This window comes from Miniopterus schreibersii (assembly GCF_964146895.1).
Source record: "Miniopterus schreibersii genome assembly, chromosome: 16".
Taxonomy (NCBI): Eukaryota; Metazoa; Chordata; class Mammalia; order Chiroptera; family Miniopteridae; genus Miniopterus; species Miniopterus schreibersii.
In genome coordinates this window covers 11,212,005-11,233,974 of record NC_138116.1, presented here as the reverse complement: position 1 = coordinate 11,233,974, position 21,970 = coordinate 11,212,005, and the positions used below count along the sequence as shown (strand labels likewise).

General features: G+C 36.1%; 1 protein-coding gene across 1 annotated transcript in view; it reads right to left on the bottom strand.

Annotated features, from left to right (window-relative positions):
• Window positions 1-3,999: 3,999 nt before the first annotated feature.
• DHX40 (DEAH-box helicase 40) overlaps window positions 4,000-21,970 on the bottom strand; it is a gene marked incomplete at its 5' end in the record, with an annotated part of 31,746 nt that continues 13,775 nt past the window's right edge. The window contains 8 exons of the mRNA XM_081162642.1: window positions 4,000-4,511; window positions 5,489-5,717; window positions 5,987-6,056; window positions 8,734-8,828; window positions 10,497-10,605; window positions 11,101-11,215; window positions 17,302-17,459; window positions 18,098-18,178. Coding sequence (XP_081018768.1) covers window positions 4,372-4,511; window positions 5,489-5,717; window positions 5,987-6,056; window positions 8,734-8,828; window positions 10,497-10,605; window positions 11,101-11,215; window positions 17,302-17,459; window positions 18,098-18,178 — 997 coding nt within the window. The 3' untranslated portion in view covers window positions 4,000-4,371. The remainder of the gene's footprint in view (window positions 4,512-5,488; window positions 5,718-5,986; window positions 6,057-8,733; window positions 8,829-10,496; window positions 10,606-11,100; window positions 11,216-17,301; window positions 17,460-18,097; window positions 18,179-21,970) is intronic.

Sequence of the window (21,970 nt, the reverse complement as noted above, 5' to 3'; positions counted from 1 at the left end):
CCTTAAAAACTCAGTTTAAAATCTATTTACCCTACTTCTTAAGCTAGTAACATTTACTGACTGTACCACCTATTCATTTTGCAGCCTAGGCTAACTTACGTTGTTAATAATCACACCTGGAGTTAGCACAACAAACTGGGTGCCAGGTTATATTTTGGGTTAGTCCATCACATTTCCTATGTTTTAGATGAGAACCAAGTAAAATCAGATTAAGAAACATACAGAGATTTTATCTGAACAAGTAATACGATTCTTTTCTTTGAAAAATTTCCAATAGCTTCACAAGAGAGTCTTACATTATTCATATTGTAAGGTTAAAGGAACAGCTAACAAGCAATACATATTACTTTGAAAATCTTTGGGAGAATAAAGATTAAAATTTTAATTTACTGATTTACATTATGCTCAATCCCATCAGCTCTGCTATGAAGAAAAAGTAAAAACCAGGAGTCCTAGTCCTAGATATTTCATGAAATTAAAATCTTTTCTTGTAAATTTTAATTGAAATATTTTAAAAGATCTTTTCTTTCAAATGAAATCATTTTAATTAGAATAGGTATGTGAAAAGTTGCTCCTCTGGATTAGAGTGCAAGTTGTAAAAATAAGAAATCTAAAGTATTTCCTAACGTGAAAATTATATGAAAAATTTCACTGTCCATAAAGTTTTGTTAGAACACAGACATACCCACTTGTTTATGTATTATCCATGACTGCTTTTATACTACAACAGCAGACTGTATGGCCCAAAAGCTTAAAATATTTACTATCTGGTCTTAAATTCAAGTGAGCTGCCCAGCCAGCATGGCTCAGTGGTTAAGCATCAACCTATGATCCAGGAGATCACGGTTGGATTCCTGGTCAGGGCACATGCCACGGCGTTGTGGGCTCGATCCCAAGCAGTGGGTGTGCAGGACGCAGACGATCAGTGCCTCTCATCACTGATGTTTCTCTCTCTCTCTCCTTTCCTCTCCCCTCTCTGAAATCAATAAAAATATATTTCAAAAAATAATTCAAATGAGCTGATTTTATTTCCTGTACACAATTTGAATATAAGAGTTGAATATATAAGTATGTAAATTAACATAATAATGAGGCACCTGTTTTGGTCTATCATTAAAAGAATATTTTTGAGGAACTACAAGGCTGCAATAAGACAGGTACTTTTTAACATTGCTGTTAGGAATGTAAACAGGTTCGTCTGTTCTGCAAAGCAGTTTAGGAAGATCACTTTCACTGCTGTAAAGAATTCAACCATAAGAACATATCACAAGTTATTCAACCATTTTCCTATTGATAGCTATATGCATTGTTTTCAATATTTTACTATTAGAAACAGTGGCACATATAATGTTTTCATGAATGCTGTGTTTAAGATTTTTATGTATTTAACACAAATCATCAACTGATACTTTATGGGAGTCACATTTTATGAGGAATAGAGTATTTTATATAATCTCTGAGCTCTCAGGATATAAATCTAAAGGTGGGCTTGCTGGGTCACAGGTTATGCACATCTTCAACTTTATTAGATATTGCCGAAAACATTCTTTAAAATAAAAGCAATTTATTCTATGTCAAACACTTTCCAGACACATTACTGTTGCCAATCTGATGGAAAAGAATGGCATCTCACTGTTATTTTCAACTGCATTTCCCTAATTACTGGTAAGATTCAGTATCTTATTTATTGACCATTCATATTTCTTCTTTTATGAAATGAATGAACAGATCCTTTGCCCAATTTTCTATAACATTTGTTTTCATTTGTTTCGTTTTGTTTTGTTTCATTTAGTAATTTAAAGGAGAATCCTCATTTTTTTAAGAACTGTTTCATAACCACCACCTTTCCTCCAAGGCTCCTTCCACCTTCTTAACTAGATCCAGTACTATTCCTTATACGTACTACTACTCTTACAGCCCTTTCAATGGAAATAAATTCCTCTTTCAACACCACTGCCACAATACACCTTAAAGCTGTAGTGATGTCATTCCCCTCCAATAAATTCACATATAGTACAAAAATGTCCAAATTCCATAATATGGCTTTCAAAGCCTGCCATAACCTGTTCTCGACTAACATTTTCAGCCTTTTACTCTCCTATATATATACTCTATGCACCAAATAAACTGGACTATTTGCCATCTCTCTCGAATATCCCCTGGGCTTTCTAATTCTCTGTCTTGATCTATGCTCTTCCTAGCACCCATCTGTTTATCAGAAATAATTCTTCAAGGAAAGCTCTTCCTTACAATATAACAACAAATAAATATAGGAATTGGGGGGGGGGGGAAATCACTGTTTTGTAACCATAAAATAAAACTGATTCAGGCAAGAATCATAAGTTGATGATAAATCCAGAGGGTGATAATTTATGAGGAATAGGCTATTTCACATCTCAAAGTATCCCTCCCCCAAGGTACTTATTAATTATAAGAGTAACTAAACTGAAGAAATAAAAAAACACCCTAACCAAGTAAAGTTAGTATCAATAAGGGGCAAATACCATGTGCTTCCAAATGTGATGTCTTAAGAGAAATGCAAATTGAGAACATTCTATAAAATAACCTGTACTATTTTAAAATGTCAAAAATTTTATTCAAAAATGTTAGGTATAACAAAAGAAAAAGAGGAAAGAAAATGTTAAATGTAAAAGGCAAAGAAAGACTAAGGACTTGTTCCAGATTAAAAGAGATTAAATATAATACATGATTCTTGACTAAGTCCTGAACTGGGGAAATCATTATAAAGGACATTATTAAGAGAATTAATGAAATTTGCAGATGGACAATATATTTAGAGCGTGTGCTTAACCTCCTGAATATGTGCTTAATTTACAGAAATGAAAGACCTTTCATTCTAAGAATCCACATACACCCCTACCACATCGAAGGAGTGCACTGAAACATACACCTGAGAAGAGGAACGGAGAGGCCTAATGTGCTTAAACACTGGAGTACTGAAGATTAAAATGAACAAGTTAATGCTGGGAATGTTCAGAGAAACCATCACCACTCACCTTACTTCAAGAACAAACACATGGATTTAGGTCCTCATGTGATTTTTCAATAAAGACTTCAAGTTTCTAATATTGAACAGAAAACTATTTAGATGCCAAAGGAAATAAGGGCAATAGTGTTAGTTATCTCTAAAAAAAAATCAGATTCTTAGTTTCTAGCAAAAATTCTAAAAACACACATTATACTGCCTTTTGAATTTTAAATACATTAATAGCTTTATTTAACAAACAATGAGTGACTACTATGTGCAAAGCACTGTGTTAGGTGCCATGAAAGATACAAAGATGAAAAGGACATAGTCCCTGCCCACAAGGAGCGTATAATCTAGTGGAAGAGAGACACACACAAATAACTAGAACAACAAGGCAGTAAACAGCGAGGTGGGCAAGTGTGGGATGTGGCCTGAGTGTGACATTAATTAGCCTCACAATTCCAATTGGAAACACTGGTGATGTAAGGTTGGCTGCTTTGAAAATCCCATCTCAAGATCGGCATACTAGATATTGAACTGGTCCTACCCAAGCAGCTGGAAGCAAGGGAGTAGGCCAGGTAGAAGGGCTGTTTGAAACACTGTCACACCTACATACATGGTGCTGATACAAGCATGTAGGGACAGCTACAAAAAGACCATATATACATAAATATATGTGTGTGTGTGTGTGTGTGTGTGTGTGTGTGTGTGTGTATATATCTCATCTGTCCTTTGGTTAATGGCTATAGCTACTGTTTTAAACAATATACTTTTATATAAAAAGGAATTTGCATAATCCCAGAAAAATCAATTTAAAGATTAATATTAATTCAACAAAGAATCTTGCCGTAGGCAATTTTCTTATTTACTAATTAAGTTTTTTCTCTCTCTATAAAGCTCTTTAGCAAATAAACAGACATCTAAGTATTGCTGAGTAAAAACCTCTTATGAAGGCTATGGTCACAAACCTGATATACTATTCTAATAGCAACAAGAAGGCCTTAAAGAGATTTAAGGAAAATAATTTTTAATGCTTCAATGCAAATGGAATACACGGTGATTACATAAAATTCAATGTCCTTTGAAAATATCTCATCAACAGCATTTGATACCAGTTAAGGACAGCAAAATTGCAGTGAGAAAAATATCACATGTATTGTCTTTCATTGGTTTCATATATCATTGCCTATGACTACGGCAACCCAATCTTTTCTTTGAAAATTCCATTCATTGGTATTAATGAGCTCTGATTTGCTTTTAGCTCATATGCTAATAACAGCTGCTGACCACTTCCTCTTGGTAGTGCTGTCTTACATAAATGGCAAAGTAGAAGCACATTTCTTGGCTGCTTTTCCTACTTCCTGAGTTGGAGGGTTCAATGCTTAGCCTGTTTCCTTCAGTGTGTCACCGTGATCCTGGGACCTCTGTTGCTTTCTCTCAAGGAAACGAGCACGTGCATCTGATATGGATTTATCGTCATTTCTCCTTTGCATTTTCTTTAGGACTTCTTTTGATATCCCATCTGAAAACATTATAAATTAATCCAGTAAAGCTTTTAGTTTTCAGTGCTAGAAATGTTAAGAGAAAGAGATGGCCTGATTTTTCAATGTTTAAGGGGGACATTAAATGAAGTTCAGCCTTTCAAAAGAAACTACGTAGTCTATGGTTAAAAAATAAGAGCACGGAGGCCTAAGTAATCAGAAAAATTGACTCTATTCAAGCATTTATACACTAGTTATACATTGCAACAAAACACCTACTGTATAATGTTACTAAAAAGACTCTTCTATCATCTTGGGCAAAATCCCTCCCCATTCCATTTCTCAGTGATGTTAAATGAGGATAATATAACTGGCTCCATCCATCAGCTTCAGAAAGCGTTACTGAAATGAAAAGCTTTTTGTATGTGTGAGCTAAGAATTAAGCTTTCTGTCCTAGTTCAGTACCACACTGTTTTGTGCCTCCCAACTAGGGACCTAACATTTCACGGGGGGAAAAAGATGTTATAATTCACAAAATTTTATAAACCAAATAAAAATAGTAAAGTGCTCCTGGGAAGCAGTATGGCCTAACAGTTAAGAGTACAGGCCAGAGTCAGGTTTTTGGATTCAGAATCCAGATTCACCAATTATGAGCTTTGAGATTTTCAGCAAATTGTTGTACCCTGCTAGATACTTCTTCATGTATAAAGTGAGGATGTGTACTTACCTTACAGTTATTATGAAAATTCAATGGGGTAATGCAAGTTTTTAGCATATGGTAAAAGCTCAATATATGTTCCTGTTAATAATGTTGTTGGACAGAGGGGTTAAGAAAAACAAGATTAACTGGAAGGAAAGAATGAAGTCACAATAACTAAGTCTGAGACTCATGATAATTCTTTGCTTTCTAAGGAGACAAAGCCAGAATCCAAGTCCTGTAACAATATTTCTGTAATTATGTAAGAATTTGGGCATTTGTTTCCTGGACTTGCATCATTAGAACAAGTGATACACTCACCCTTTAGATGTTTTACATTTTCCTTATTTGTCCACCTCCTTCTTGCATCTTCTCTTGCTTCATGCTGGGCAACACTGCTCAAATCATGTGCGTTAAATTCATGCAACTTGGGTAACAAGTCTCTCACCCATTCATAACGAATTGGACACACAATTCTTGCGTAGACTTTGGTGGTAACTAATACCTCATGAAAAATGATCCATTCAAGTTTGGTTTCCTGTTCGTGAAGCTACACAAAAGAGTTCATTTAAAGGTGATAACTCAATAAACTACCTTATTCCACATTAGTCCAACCAAATATTAGCTGCCCAAACTCTTCTGAATGAAACCCTATACGCTTCAAACAGGAAGCATAGACCAACCCAACACATTTACAGCTCTATGTAATATAGATATATTATAAATTTAACCTCAAAGCAAAAAGTATAAGACATTTGTATATCACGTAATCCTACACCTTTACAAGTTTCTTCTCTTTATTAAAAATAAGGTACTTACTGCTGAGGAAGGATGAATGTGAACTGGGCTTCCACGCCCATCCATTGTGCAAAATGTTCTCCCAACAGATCTAAAAACCAAAAGGCCAACGGATAACACAGTAAAACAAAGACATAAGTAGAGCATTAAGTCAAACAATGAATTATAATATGTTCTGCAGCAAAAAGCACTACAAACAGGTTTAAGTTTATTCAACTGTCACTATTACTTCTCTACCAATTCATCTTAAACTAATGATACAATTAAACAGTCATTTAAGTATAAACACTGTGGGTTAATAAGTAGTAATATTAACAATACTGTATTTGTGCTTTAGAGTTTCCAAAATACTTTCACAATAAAGGCTCAAAACAACCTATGAGTTTTGAGCGCCAAGCACTTTAAAGTCACAAGTGACATTTCAAAAAATTAATTAGCCTTCTAAAGGTCACAGAGCTAATGTACGGTAAGAGCAAGTCCCAATCATAGGTCTTCTGACTTAAACACAGTGTTATTTATATCTCTTTCTAAAAGTATAAATGATTTTCACTATTCTAAAATCTGACAATTAGAACATTTCCTGAATTTTTCTAATTCATGGTCTTAATTTCAAATCATTATCCTCTTCTATACTTCTCTACATAAATGTCATTCCAAAAACTTGTCAAGCCCAGCCAGCATGGCTCAGCTGTTGAGCATCCAACTATGATCCAATGATCCAGATCGAGGTTTGATTCCAGGTCAGGGCACAAGCCCAGGTTACAGGATCGATCCCCCAGGGGGAGGGGTGCAGAAGGCAGCTGATCAATGGCTCTCTCATCATTTGTTTATATATCTGTATAGTACAGTATATATCTGTACAGTACAAAAATATTTACTTGAACCACAGGAGGGTTAGTTGCCAACCTTATGCCCCCATCATTTCCAAATACCTGAGTGTGCATTTCCTAAAACCAAGGACATTCTTCTACATAATCATAATACATCCGACAAAACCAGGGAATTAGCACTGATACATTGCTGACATTTAATCCTCAGCCCTCACTAAAGTTTTATCAAATGTTCTAATAATATCTTTTAGAGCAAAAGGATCCAGTGAAAAAATCATGTACTACTTTTACTTTTCACGTTCCCTTGGTCTCCTTCATTCTGGAGTACTTGCTTAGTCTTTCTTTGACCTTCACAAGCCTAACGCCTTTAAAGATTATAGGCTAGTTATATTGCAGTCTGTTCCTCGGTGTGAGTTTGTCTGTTTCAGAATGATTAGATTCAGGTTATGCATCTTGGGCAGGAATATCACAGAAATGATGCTGTGTTTTCATTATATTCTATCAGGAAAAACATGACTTTGATTTGTTTCATAAATGACAATGTTCACTTTGATTATTGTTTGACTTATGTAGCATCTGCCAGCACTTTCCACTGAAAAGTTACTTCTCCCTTTGTAATTAACAAGAATTTTGTAGAGATGCTCAACTGTGTCAATACTTCCATTTGCCACTAAACTTTTTTTTTTTTTTTTAAATACATCTTTATTGATTTCAGAGAGAAGAAAGGAGAGAGAGAAACACCAATGATGAGAGTGTCATTGATCGGCTCCAGCCCGCAACTTGGGCATGTGCCCTGACCAGGAGTTGAACCCCAATCGCCTGGATCCTAGGTCGATGCTCAACCGCTGAGCCACACCCGGCTGGGTGCCACTAAACTTTTAATTTATTCACTTACCAATTTATATGATTATAGAACCATGACTTCACATTTTATTTGGTGGGTTATATAATCCATTACTATAATTTATTTTGATGCTCAAAATGTCCCATATTTGATCAGCTGGAACCTATTCAAGCTGGTTCCTGTGTACTTCTGACATGGCCTCAACCTTCATTGATCCTTTCTTTGCCTACTGGCAGAATAAGACGTTCTGGGCTCAGCTTGTATTTTCCAGCCCTATTTCTTGAAAGAGGTGTGAGTCCTTCATTGGCAGATGATTTTTCCAAGTCAAGACCTGGGCATTATGGTGTCACTGCTCCCAGTCCATCTCAGAGGTAGGGTATATATGTATATAAATGTTTACATACATACCAATACATGCTTTATATGTATTCACAGTAACATCTATTTTTATTCCCATATCGATCTATCCATCCAATTCTATTAAAAAACATAAGTTCACAATACCCTGAAGCTCCAATCCAACACCACAGAGCTCATTCTCATTTTCTCCCTTTCAGTATTTCCAACTCTCTTCACTATTACCCTTAATATATTTAATTATGTGATTAATTCCTCTGTATATAATGAATCTCCCGTCACCAACAGTGTTCCCCTTTCCTTACAAAGATGCCCTCCTCACTCTGACACTCAATACTGAACAATTCCCATCTGAGTGCTTTCTCCATCCTGCTCAAGCCCTAACACCACACCAACCTACCCTTCAGAGATGCCATCCTCAAACTTTTGGCTTTCACACCCCACACAGAGCCACCCCTCTGCAACAAAAGCCTTGTCACTAAACTTAGGCACTGATAACCATGCTGGACAGCTGTCCTTCAGACTCCCCTCCAGCCCCACTTGAGCTCCAATATTTCACTCTGAGCCATTGCAGCTCTCCCTATATAAGTCACAATTATGAAAAGGGTTACTTTAATAGCTGTCATCATAATCACAGAGCTTAAATCAAATCATCAACCTTTAATATTAAATAGTTCACTATTGCACTCAAATATAGTAGCATGTCTTTATCCATCTTTCAAGCTCATATTGCTTACCTTCGAGCTACATTTTTAAAATAGCCTGCACAAAGACATCTTCGCAGTACTTCATGTTTAGGGCCTTCAAAGGTCTCTCTTGGGAAATCACTTTGCTATAGAAAGAATATATACACAGTGGTGAATCTCACAGAACAATTTAAAATAGTATTTTGAGAAATCCATATTTCTAAAGATTCTGTTTCTGGCTAATATGGAGTAAGAGGGACCATATTTACCCTTCTGCTGAAAACAACCAAAATATGCACAAAACTTACGAAATAATGATTTCCAAAATAATGTATTTTTATCAAGCAATAAGGAATAATGATCTCCGAGAAATAAAGGGAGAGTCCCAAACAATATGAACCCAAATAGGCCCACACCAAGACACATCATAATTAAAATGGTAAAGGTTAAAGACAAAGAATCTTAAAAGCAGCAAGAGAAACAGTTACCTACAAGGGAGCTCCCTTAAGACTGTCAGCTGATTTCTCAACAGAAACATTTCAAGCCAGAAGGGACTGGCATAAAATAATCAAAGTGATGAAAAGCAAGGGCCTACAACTAAGACTATTTTACCCAGCAAGGCTATCATTTAAAATTGATAGAGAAATAAAGAGCTTCACAGATTAAAAAAAAAAAAAAAAAAAAAGCTGTATCAATTTGTTACTACCAATGGGTGGCTCAGTTGGTTGGAGCATTGCCCCATACACCAAAAGGTTGCAGGTTCAATTCCCGGTCAGGGCACATACCTAGGTTTCCAATTTAATCCCCTGTTGGGGTGCACAGGGGAGGCAACTGATCTATGTTTCTCTCTTACATCAATGTATGTCTCTCTCTCTCTCTCTCTCTCAAATCAGTTTTAAAAAACCCCACATATCCTTGGGTGAAGATTTAGAAAAAAAAAATGTTAAAGGGTCTTCTTTAAGAAGAAGAAAAAGAATAAAAGAGGAACATAGTTAAAAGAATAAAATGACAAAAAATACATATCTATTAATAATCACTTTAAATGCAAATGACTTAAATGCTCCAATCAAAAGATATAGGATAGCTGAATGGATAAGAAAACACACCCATATATATGCTGTCTACAAGAGACCCACCTCAGAATGAAAAATACACAGAGTAAAAGTAAAGGGATGCTAAAAGATACTTCTTGCAAATGGAAATTAAAAAATGCTGGGGTAGCAATACTTAATATCTGACAAAATAGACTTTATAACAAAGGCTATATAAGAGACAAAGAAGGACACTTCATAATGATAAAGGGAGCAATCCAACAAGATATAATTTTACTAACCAATGTCACCCCAATAAATTCATTAAAAGTAAATAAATAAAGGGAAATAAATGAAGTAAACCAACAACTGCCCCAGCTTAGTCAACCTTGAAAGAGATTCTGGATCAAGGTACAGAGAAGGAAAAGCCCAAGAGGAATCCGGAGGAGAACTCCCTGAGTTAAAGAGACAGAGCTGAAAGTCCAGGAAGACCAAAATGATGAGAGCACAGGCAGAGTTCAGGAGAGAAGAGACCTGCAAAGAGAATTCCAGAGATCTGCGTTCAGCTGAGTACTGATTAGCACATGAATGTGAGGAAACTACCTAAGGCAAGGTAAAGGACCTCCTAGAAGGATGAGAGATTACAAAGGATGGTGCTCACAGGGTTAGGAAGGTGCCTGTTACTACAAGCCAGACTAGAACATCTCATAATTTATATGGTTTTGGTACTCAGAGGGTCTTGCCCAAATGCTACTCAAAAAAAAAGGCCAAAATAGCAATCACCTGTTTAAGCTTCCTGATTAATTCTCGAAGCTGAGCTTCAACACGAAATGCAGAAAATAAGCACCTCCAATGAATCCAATGTTTTTGGCACCAGGAAGCTGGAGCTCCACTGTAAAACAAAAATACTAGTATCTTGAAAATATCTTCTATAAGTGAAAGACAGTCTAACATCCTCATTTCTATAAAAAACTAAATCCCAAAAGCAACTGTCAGCTCTTTTATGAGACCTGTCCAATTACTGAAAAAGCACTTTAAGGAATTTGAAAAAACAAATTAATGCAGGTGCCTCTGAGTGAATTAAAAATTATTTATAAATGGATCTTTATACACATATGCCTTAACAAATATCCAATCGTTTTCTCATCCAAGCTACTTACACAGAACCAACATTCTATAAGGTCCTTTTCAGGAAAGGTTTAGGAAGAGGAGAAAAAACTAATATAATATAAATGTCTACTAAGTAACAGTCGACATAAATAAGTCTCACTAATGTTCACACAAATCCTTGAAGGCCACCCTGACCAAACCTGTCAAAGTCACACGGTAAGCACATATTGGAGCTGTATTTCAAACGGGCAGTTTCCAGTACATACGACTCACATACCTGGATCTGCATTGCTCAAAAATGACAGCTAGCGTTGCAAAGTCATTAAACCCTCCAGCTTTAGCTGCCAGTTCTCGATGTCTCTGCTCTGCCTCCTTCTGGTACTCTGGATCAACTAAAATGACAGTGGCAGAGGCAATTCAGTTATACTTTGCATCAAGTGCCTACATTCGCTTTGTTTATTCAAGGTCATTAAAGCCTGTCTCACCCTCTGGGGTGGAATAAGGTGGAGCTATTTTAACTTTTGGGGGGGGTTCCTAATTACTCCCACAACTCCTTTTCTTCTCTTAACCACACTTCGGAGATTTCATCAGATACAGCAACATTACTTCTCCCAAACTTTAAAATAGTATTTAATATTTATTTTTTTAATTCATTTTTATAAGAGTAACTCATGCTCACAGTAAAAAAATTACATAAGCCCTGGCCGGTTTGGCTCGGTGGTTAGAGCGCCAGCAGGTAGACTGAAGGGTCGAGGGTTCCATTCCAGCCAAGGGCACGTATCTCGGTCGCAGGTTTGATTCCCGGCCCTGGTCAGGGCATGTACAGGAGGCAACCAATCGATGTGTCCCTCTCACATCGCTGTTTCCCTCTCTCTCTCCATCTCTCTCTGAAAAGCAATGGAAAAAATATCCTCAGGTGAGGATTAAAAAAAAATTACGTAAAAGTTTAATGTTCTCCACTTTGTCATCTTACCCATAAACCAATCCTCAAGGCTAACCACTGTTAACTGGTGTGTGCCCTTTGAGATATTTTCTATGTATATACAAGGATATGTACACAGTGATTTATTTTAACATAAATAGGATGTATGTTCTGACTTCCTTTATTTAATGACAGCTTCATGTCAGTACACACAGTATTCATTCTCAAAAACAGCTACCTTGTATTCTCCAGGGATATAAGAAACAACACAATTTAAGTAGTCCCTATTTATTCAACTCCTGGTTATGGCAATTAGACAGGATGACCAAATATACAAAACTAAACTACAAAGTTTTTACTTTTCTTTTTTAACTTTATATCAAAGTATGTATGACATGCGTTCAGGAAACTACACAGGTCATAAGTATACAGCTCAATGAATGTTCACAAACATACCATACTAACGTACCCAACACCCCAATCAACAAACAGAATCACCAACATCCCAGAAGCCCTCTTTTTGCTCTTTTCCTAATAATGACCTGTACCCCTCCACAAGGGCAACATATCCTGCCTTTTAATCCTCAAAAAGGGTCTGGCCCGTTTTTAAACTTCGTATAAATATACTTTATGTGTCTTGTTTCTTTTGCTCAATGTTTTGTCCTTGAGATGCATCTGTTACCCACTCAGGACTGATGTGCTCTCTGACTGCCCAAGTTCCCTACATAACACTTTACCCAGGTGACGTTTCTTTCAGAGTCCCATCTTTCAAAATTTCCTAGGGCTCCTTCCTTCAGTGTTCCACATAAGACCACAATTCCTACTCCTTCAGTACACCCATCACAGTTAGATTTACCAGAGGCACCAAGATGCCCGGTTCCAGGAAGCAGCACTTACATAGACTACACTGTGAATCTCCACAGCAGCAGTTCCTGGTTATTAGGAGGAAGGCAATCTGATTAAAGAAAACGCTCAGGAAGATATAAAGCCTTCCATCCTGTTACCTAGGTAACAACTGAAGGAAGCAGCTAGAGACAACAGGAGAGAGGGTAACAGTCAAGTTGGAGACCGTATCACAGAGTTTGTGCAGTCCCAGCAAGTTTATCCTCTGACTAAGCAATAGTTTGACTGTCCATCTTCAAGGACTTAACCAGTAGATTTGTCATTTTCTTTAATTTATCTTTCCCCAGATGAAATTCTATTATCCGTTTTACCTCATGCAACTAGGTAGATGCTATTGAGGCAAAAACTATAAATAAAACGCTAAAGCAGCAAAACAAGGTTACATCAGCTAAACTCCCTTTGGGAAGATAATTCAATATTTTTCTATACAGCAATAAATCAGAAAACAAAACCATTACACAGAAAGGATTTCACCCACGGTCCTCAGACCTTAAGTGGGAAAATAAGGCTGTAAGTATCACATACAAATCAAGTACAGTACCCTTCATTTGCAAAAATATCACAATTAAAATAAAAAATGCTCTATGGGGACGATCCAGGCAGGGTAGCCAGTGAAGAGCAGGTTCACCCTCACCAAAAAACTAACAAGCCTTTAAGTAAATATTGAACTCCAGTTATATATATAGGGTTGCCTTTCACATGGTATAGCTTAGCAATTCTGAAACTACTTTTGAATATTCTAGGGAAAATTAACAATTTCAGTATGGACTCTGGATTAGATAATATTCTATCAATGTTAAATTTCCTAATTTTGGTAACTTTACTTCGGTTAAATAAGAGATTACCCTTGTTCTAGGTAAATATACATGTAAATATTTTGTGGTAAGGGAGCACAATATTTCCAATTTACTCTCAAATGATTCAGAAAAAGAAAATGTATATTTATAAATACATATGTATACATATACATAGAATAATTAAGCAAATGCGGCAAAAATGTAGTAACTGCTGAAACTAGATAGAAGGTACAAAGGAATTCCTTTCATATGCTTTTTTTTTTTTCATTGATTTTTTGAGAGAGAAACATAAACTGTTCCACTTATTTATGCATTCATTGGCTGATTCTTATATGTGCTCTGACCAGGGATCGAACCTGCAACCTTGGTCTATCAGGATGATGCTCTAACCAAGTAAGCTACCCAGCCAGGGCCTGTCATATTCTTTCAACAGTTCTGTAAGTTTAAAATTGTATTACAAGCCCTGGTCAGTGTAACTCAGTTGGTTGGGCGACATCCCATGCAACCAGGGGACTGTTGGTTAGATTCCTGGTGAGGGCACATGCCTAGGTTGCAGGCTCAATCCCCAGTCAGGGGTGTGCAGGAGGCAGCCAATTAATGTCTCCCTCTCACATTGATAGTTCTCTCTCCCTCTCCCTTTCTCTCTCTAAAAAAATCAATAAAATTTTTTTTAAAAGTATTACAAAATGTTACCAACAAAAAACTGCAGCTAACACCAGGCTGGCTTCATCTATTTAAATATTCAAACAAGAAAAAACATTTCCTTTTTCTGGCCTTACAAGACTATTAGAATTAGATCACCTTAATCCAACTCCCTGGTTTTACAAATGAAAAATCGTGACCCCCACCAGAAGAAAGCAAAGCTGACATGTGACAAATTAAGTTGTGTCCCATACTGACACACCAAGAAAAAAAGGAGAAGTTTAAAGACATGAAAACAAAACAATTCTCTAAGGATACAAGGGCCAAACTACCATTTCTCTGGATTCTTGGGGGGAAAAAGGTTAATATATTACTAACGTACTATAACAGGGCAAAGGTTCACCATACTATCTTCCTTTACCAATGAAAGGAAATTAACCTCAGCCAGGAACATTAGATACTCCCTACTTCAAACAACTAAGTTAAAGGGTAACAAAATGTAAAAACAGTCTGTTCTCAGTCTCATGTCCCACAGGGCTAGGTATATGGTAATCAAAAAACGCTCACTGATGGTGCACACACAATACAATATACAGATGATGTGTTATAGAATTGTATGCTTGAAACCTATATCATTTTATTAATCAAAGTCACCCCAAAAAATTCAATAAAAATTTTTTTTAAATAATATAAATAAATAAAATGCTCAGTGAAATACTGGAGATCTAAATAAATGGAGAGATATTCCATGCACATGGATAGGAAGACAATACTGTCAAGGTGTCAGTTCTTTCCAACTTGATCTATAGATTCAATGAATCCCAATTAAAGTCCTAGCGTTATTTTGTGACTATCAACAAGCTGATTCTAAAGTTTATACAGAAACAGGAAAGACCCAGATTAGCCAAACAGGGAAAAAGCAAAGTCAGAAACTGACCCTATCCAACTTCAAAAGTAACTATAAAGATCCAGTAATTAAGACGGTGCAGTAATGCCCGGCTTGCATGGTTCAGTGGTTGAGCGTTGACCTATGAACCAGGAGGTTACAGTTCAATTCCTAGTCAGGGTACATGGCCGGGGTGCAGGCTTGATCCCCAGTAGTGGGTGTGCAGGAGGCAGCCGATCAATGATTCTCTCCCTCTCCCTTCCTCTCTCTGAAATCCATAAAAACATATTTAGAGGATAAAAAAGACAGTGCAGTATTGACAGAATAGAAAAATAGACCAATGGAAGAGAATACAAGACGCTGAAACAGACCCTCACAGATACAGTCAAATGACCTTTAACAAAGGAGCAGAAGCATTTCAATGGAGAAAGGATAGTCTTTTGAACAAATGGGGCTGGAACAAATGGACATCCAACTCCCAGAAGATAACATAGGAGAAAATCTAGATGACCTTGGGTACGGTGATGAATTTTTAGATAAAACACCATGACCCATGCAAGAAATAATTTATAAGCTGAAAGTCATCAAAATTAAAAACTTCTGCTCTGCAAAAGATGTCAAAAAAACAGGAAGATAATCCACAGAATGGGAGAAATATTTGCAAAAAATATATTTGATAAAGGACAGTTATCCAAAATATACAAAGAATTCTTAAAACTCAACAATAAGAGGCACCCTGGCCAGGTAGCTGACTTGGTTAGAGCATCAGCCTGATACACCTAGGTTGCAAGTTCAATCACTGGTCAAGACACATACAAGAATCAACCAATGAATGCATAAATAAATGGAACAATAAATCAGTGTTTCTCTCTATCCCCTCTTCCCCTCTCTTTAAAATCAATAAATATTTTTTAAAAACCTCAACAGCAAGAAAACAAACAACCCAATTTAAAAAGACCTGAACAGACTCCAAAGATTACAAATGGCAAAAAGCATATGAAAAGATGGTGAACGTCGTATGTCACCAGAGAAGACAAATTAAAACAATGAGATACCACTTCACACCTTAGGATGATCAAAATCCAAAACACTGGTAATACCAAATGCTGGTGAAGTTGTGGAGCAACAGGAATTCTAGACTCATTGCTGGCAGGAATGCAAAATGGTACAGACCTTTGGTCTGGAAGATAGTTTGGCAATTTCTTGTAAATCTAAACATATTCTTATTATACTATTCAGCAATGAGTTGAAAACCTATGCCTACACAAAAAGCTGCACATAGATGTTTATAGCAGTTTTATTCATAATTGCCAAAACCTGAAAGCAACCAAGATGCCCTTCAATAGGTGAATGGATAAACGAATTCCATACAATGGAATATTATTCAGCAATAAAAAGAAATGAGCTATCCTGCCAAAAAAACGACACGGAGAAACCTTAAATGTACATTGCTAAGTTAAAGAAGCCAATCTGAAAAGGCTACCTACTACATGATTCCAACTATATGGCATTTGGAAAAGGCAAAACTATGGAGACAGTAAAAGATTAATGGTTGCTAGGGGTTTGGGGTAAGGGATGTAGGGATGAATAGGTGGAGCACAGGAAATGTTTAAGGCAGTGACACTATTCTGTATAATATTGTAATGGTGGATAGGTGTCATTATAGATTTGTTAAAACCCACAGAACATAAAACACAAACAGTGATCCCTTTAATTAATAATAATGTATCAATATTGGCTCATCAATTGTAACAAATGCACCAGAGTAACAAAAGATGTTAATGATAGAGGAAATTGTATGTATCTGTACTTTCCTTCAATATTTCTATAAACCTAAAACCTATAAACCTATAAACCTAAAACCTATAAACCTAAAGAATAAAGTCTATTAATTATTTTTTATTGATTTTTAGAGAGAGGGAGGGAGGAAGGAAGGAGGAGAGAGAGAAACATCGACTTATTGTTTCACTTATGCATTAATTGGTTGATTATTTTTTTCTTAAAGATTTTTTATTGATTTTGAAAGAGGAAAGCTAGGAGAGAAAGAAACATTGATGTGAGAGTGAAACATGGATTGGCTGCTTCCTGCACACCTCCTATCCTAGGGAACAAGCTGGGAATCGAACCAGCAACCTTTCAGTGCCTGGAATGACACCGAACTAACTAAACCACACTGGCCAGGGCTTTTGGTTGATTCTCGTATGTGCCCTGATTGGGGATCAAACTCAAAACCTTGGCATATCAGGATGATGCTCTAACCAACTAAACTACTTGGCCAGGGTTAGAGTCTACTAATTAAAAAGTAAACCTCTTCAATAAACTTCTTACCAGGTCTAATGAAGACATTTTCCACAGACAACATTGCTGCTATTGGAAGTAGTAGATCTTCACAGTCCAGAGAAGCAGCCTTTATTACTGCACATGTCAGATGAGGAGGGAGAGGAAATTCCACCATAGACAAACCCAATCTGGTCACATGGCCACTCCTTAATTGAAAGAAAAGTTCTTAAGTCTTTCTACCTTGGGAAAGTACAAATGAAATGTTCATCACTGAGAATAAATCAGATACAGATTACCTTAAATCACCCCCAGAAATTCAATTCAATGTAAGAAACATGATATGCTGTGGTCATTGATAAGAGAAACATAAAAATAATAAGTTCCTTGCTGTCAAGGGCCAATGCATCCAAAAAATGAAACAATGATGCAGAATAAAGTAGTATAAAAAAAAGACACAAAGTTCTATAGAAACACAGAGGATGTCCTTGAAGTAATGAGCGAATGATAATTACCAAATCTTTCCCCCTCATGCCATCATGAGAACAAGGACTCTGGCTCTTATTATTTTGATGTACCCAGTATAATGTCTGGCACTGAAACAGTACTCAGAAATTACTTGTTAAATAGTTCCAATATTAAACAAAATTAGTTTTATGGTATAATTTGTAAATTCAAAATTGTTGCGAAGTCAGACTGAGGACAATTTCTAATTTCAGGTAAAATAATTCCTTCAATTAAAACAAATCATTTTCTACTTATAAAGTATTAAGAATCCTATTTTAAAAAGAGATTAACATCTGTTGGGGTAAGGTTTTTTGGGATGGGTTGTGTTTGTTTTTTTTACCTGTCAATAGCATCACACTGGTAAAGTTGTTTAAGGGCTTCCAAAATAAGTCTCTCATTAGGTGGATCCAAATAGGGAAACCTGTTTACATGATATAAAATGAAATTCCATTTCTTGAACATGGTAAATTTTATACAGACTTCAACTTTAAAAGGTTATAGCTCTATTTTTCAAATTCCCTTTTTTTTTTTTTTTTTTTTATAAAAGCATTCTACGATCATGGTCAGCACTGCAGCAAAGAAAGAAATAGTTTTTCTGGACTATAGTCTTCTTCTGTTAATTCAAGAAACACCTCTTTTTGATCTTCTTAGCTGGAACACTCTCACCATTCCTCTTTACTTACCTTAATCCTGTCCCATTCTTTATAGCGCAATGTCAACTAGACTCTGTTTGTTAGTCTACAACTTTATTACAATTTTATAAAACAATGGAGAAAAATTCATTGAAAGTGGCCCAAAACTACAAAATGTTTAGTACTTCAAAATGGCTTTTGATAAAAAGGCAAATATATTCAATTACTTTTATTACATTTGCTTTATGTATCTGTTCGTAATTAATTCCTGAACTCTGAAGGCAAGTTGCAACTACAATGCTAATTCACCCCCAAAATACTCAGCATGCATCCCCTGAAAATAAAGACATTCTCTTACATAACCACAATGCCATTGATGAACATGGGACAATTAATAATATTCACAAAGAATAACAGTGGCATATAACCAAGCATCAATGTGTGTGTGTGTATAAAACTTTTAAACAGAAAAAATAGTTACTGAATATTTCCTACACTGGGTTTTTTTTTACCATAAGTCTTGAGATGATAAATCATCTACTCCAATTTCTCACCTAGAAAAAAGTCCAACAAAGGACACAAGGTTTAATATCTTTCACAAACGTCCATTCCAGGATTGACAGCTCTACTTAACAACAAATAAAAATCTCATAGACTGTTCTACAGTCAATCTTCTGAATGCGCAACACTTTCTGTAAAAGGGCAAGTAGTAAATGTTTTGGTTTTGCAGGCCATATGGTCTCTGTCACAATTATTCAACTCTGCTTCAGCAGAGAAAGCAGCCATACATGAATAGTCATGGCTATGTTCCAATAAAATTTTATTTACAATAACAGTCAGTGAGCCTCGATCACAGTTCGTGACCCGTACCCTAGGGCAATACAAAACTAGTCAGCTTCCTCTTCTATATAAGACCCCTTTCAGATCTGTAAGAAAACATAATTATTTTTCTCCCTTGATTATACCAATTACTAATCTGCAAAGTACTCCTTGTATTATTTGGTTTCTAAGAGACTTGCCAGACCTAATCACCAACTTCTGGAAACACTCTATAGTTTGTCAAACTTCTCATAAAACAAAAATATCCAAAACTGAACTCCAAATGTAGAGTGATCAGCACAGAACAGGGATGCTATAATTCCCAGTCATCTGGACATTGCTGTCTATTAATATAACCAAAGTCTATGCCAGTGGGATTTTAAAAAGCTTTTTAACAGCAAAATATTGTAAACTCATATTAAGTTTGTGGTAATCTGATCATTTCAGATATTTTCCACATGAATTTTCTTAATGTGCAACCAAAACACATGATATAAGATGTCGCCTTTCAGACTTTTACCTTGTGACTTTTGTCAAAGGTTCTGACATGTTGAGATCATTCTAAATCTTGGTTTTAATAATCTACTGATCAGATATCAAGACATTTTACAGGAATCTGATAATCAAGACTTCAATATCTTTATTTAATATTTTCATTAAAAATGCTTATTAGATCTGGCCAGCACGGCTCAGTGGTTGAGCATCACGGTTCGATTCCCTGCCAGGGTACATGCCCGGGTTTTGGGCTCGATCCCCAGTAGGGGGCGTGCAGGAGGCAGCCGATTAATGTTTCGCTCTCACATGGATATCTCTCCCCCCCCTTCCTTCCTCTCTCTCTAAAAATCAACATAAAAAAATTTTTTTTAACACTTATCAGTAAAGAGAAAAGTTCAGCATACTACCAGTATACACTACACAATTAGTATTTTCTGGATTTGGCTATTTGGCAACTAAACTCTATTCAACAGTACTGTCACCTCCTTATTCACAAATGTAATCTTGTTAAATACTGTGTTGAAAATAAGAGACATTAGATTATCATCCAGTAAGTTCTTGTGGCACACCCATTATGTGGATGGTCCTATCTTTAAACCAAAAAGGAAATGGTCTATAATGACACATTATTTGGCAACTATTTTAATTCACACTGATTGTTATAAATCACCATTAAATTCTCTTAAACTATTTTCCAAACTATTTCTAGAATCTGCTAAGAATCAATGTCAAGCTTACTGGGTAGTTGTTCCCCAAATCTGCCACTTACCTAAGTGGAAAAATCAAGACATTTGCACTTCTCACAAATTTCTGGTAACCTGTTCTGCACAATTTCTCATTACATTTGACATTAAATCTGCAAGTTCTTTTAGTACTATGGAAATAATGTCTAAAGCCTCAAGAGAGACTCATTTATGGTTGTTAGGTTTTCATCTCATTATTTTCTAATCAACTTGGTCATCGATTCCTCCTTATCTATACTTGTTCTTATCTTCCCAGTTTTAAAATCATTCTTGATGGAGAAAGGGGAAGCAAAATAATGGAAAAGCTCCATTTTCTTTCAGCTATCTATGAATAATATACCATCTATCCCAAAAACTGGTTCTCTCTCTCCTTACTCTACACGTATCTTAAAAAGGGGGAGAGAAGTCTTTTTTTTTTCTTTCCTCTAGTTTGGGGACTTTTAGTACAGTCTAAGTCTTAAAACTTAAGATGGAAAAATAGCTCAGTACAGATATTAAGTAATTATTGTTTCTGTTTTTCTAATATTTATTTATTCTTGGTTATATGCTGCTCTCTTTTGTAAATATTATATTCAAATCCGGGTTCATCTGAAAGCTTTCTGTTTGGCCACTTAGACTTCTTTTAATCGCCCTTCACTGACATAATTTATGATTACAGTTAAAATTTCATATATTACATTATTTCCCTCTTTCTAGGATCTATATTCTTTTAGGAAATCTCTCATCTTGTAACTCCAACATTTTTTTCAATTGACTTTCTAAGAATATACAATATATGTTTATTTTAACTTTTTAAAAATGTATCTTTATTGATTTCAGAGAGAGGAAGGGAGAGGGAGAGGTAGAAACATCAATGATGAGAGAGTTATTGATCAGCTGCTTCCTACACACCCCCCACTGGGGATCGAGCTGCAAAGCAGGGCATGTGCCCTGACTGGGAATCGAACCGAGATCTCCTGGATCCTAGGCCAATGCTCAACTGCCAAGCCATGCCTGGCCAGGCTACAATATATGTTTAGATGAATCTAGTAATTACTTCCCCTCTTATTATGAACTTAAAGAATGCATGGCCACCTTCTCCCAAGTTCCTGACATTTTTACATTCCCAGACAAGACCAAAATTAAGAATAAGACAGCACTTCCCTTCATTACTTCCTCTACCATGTCTGTGTAATGTGACATTTCAAGCCTCTATAATAACACTGTCCTATACCAGTTAATTATAGTTTAACAGCTGTTCTATTTGTAGCTTCGTATGTCTGAATCTTGTTTCTCCAATATAACTTAAGCTTCGTAAAGGCAAAAAACTACTTGAGTATTACCATTTCTCTCAGTGTGTGGTACAAAGCTGCTCACACAAAAGATGCTACCAACCAGGAGATCAAGGTTCGATTCCCAGTTGGGACACATGCCTGGGTTGCGGGCTGGATCCCTGGTCTGGGGTGTGCAGGAGGCAGCCAGTCAATGACTCTCCCATCATTGATGTTTCTCTCTCTCTCCCCCTTTCTCTCTCTGAAGTCATTA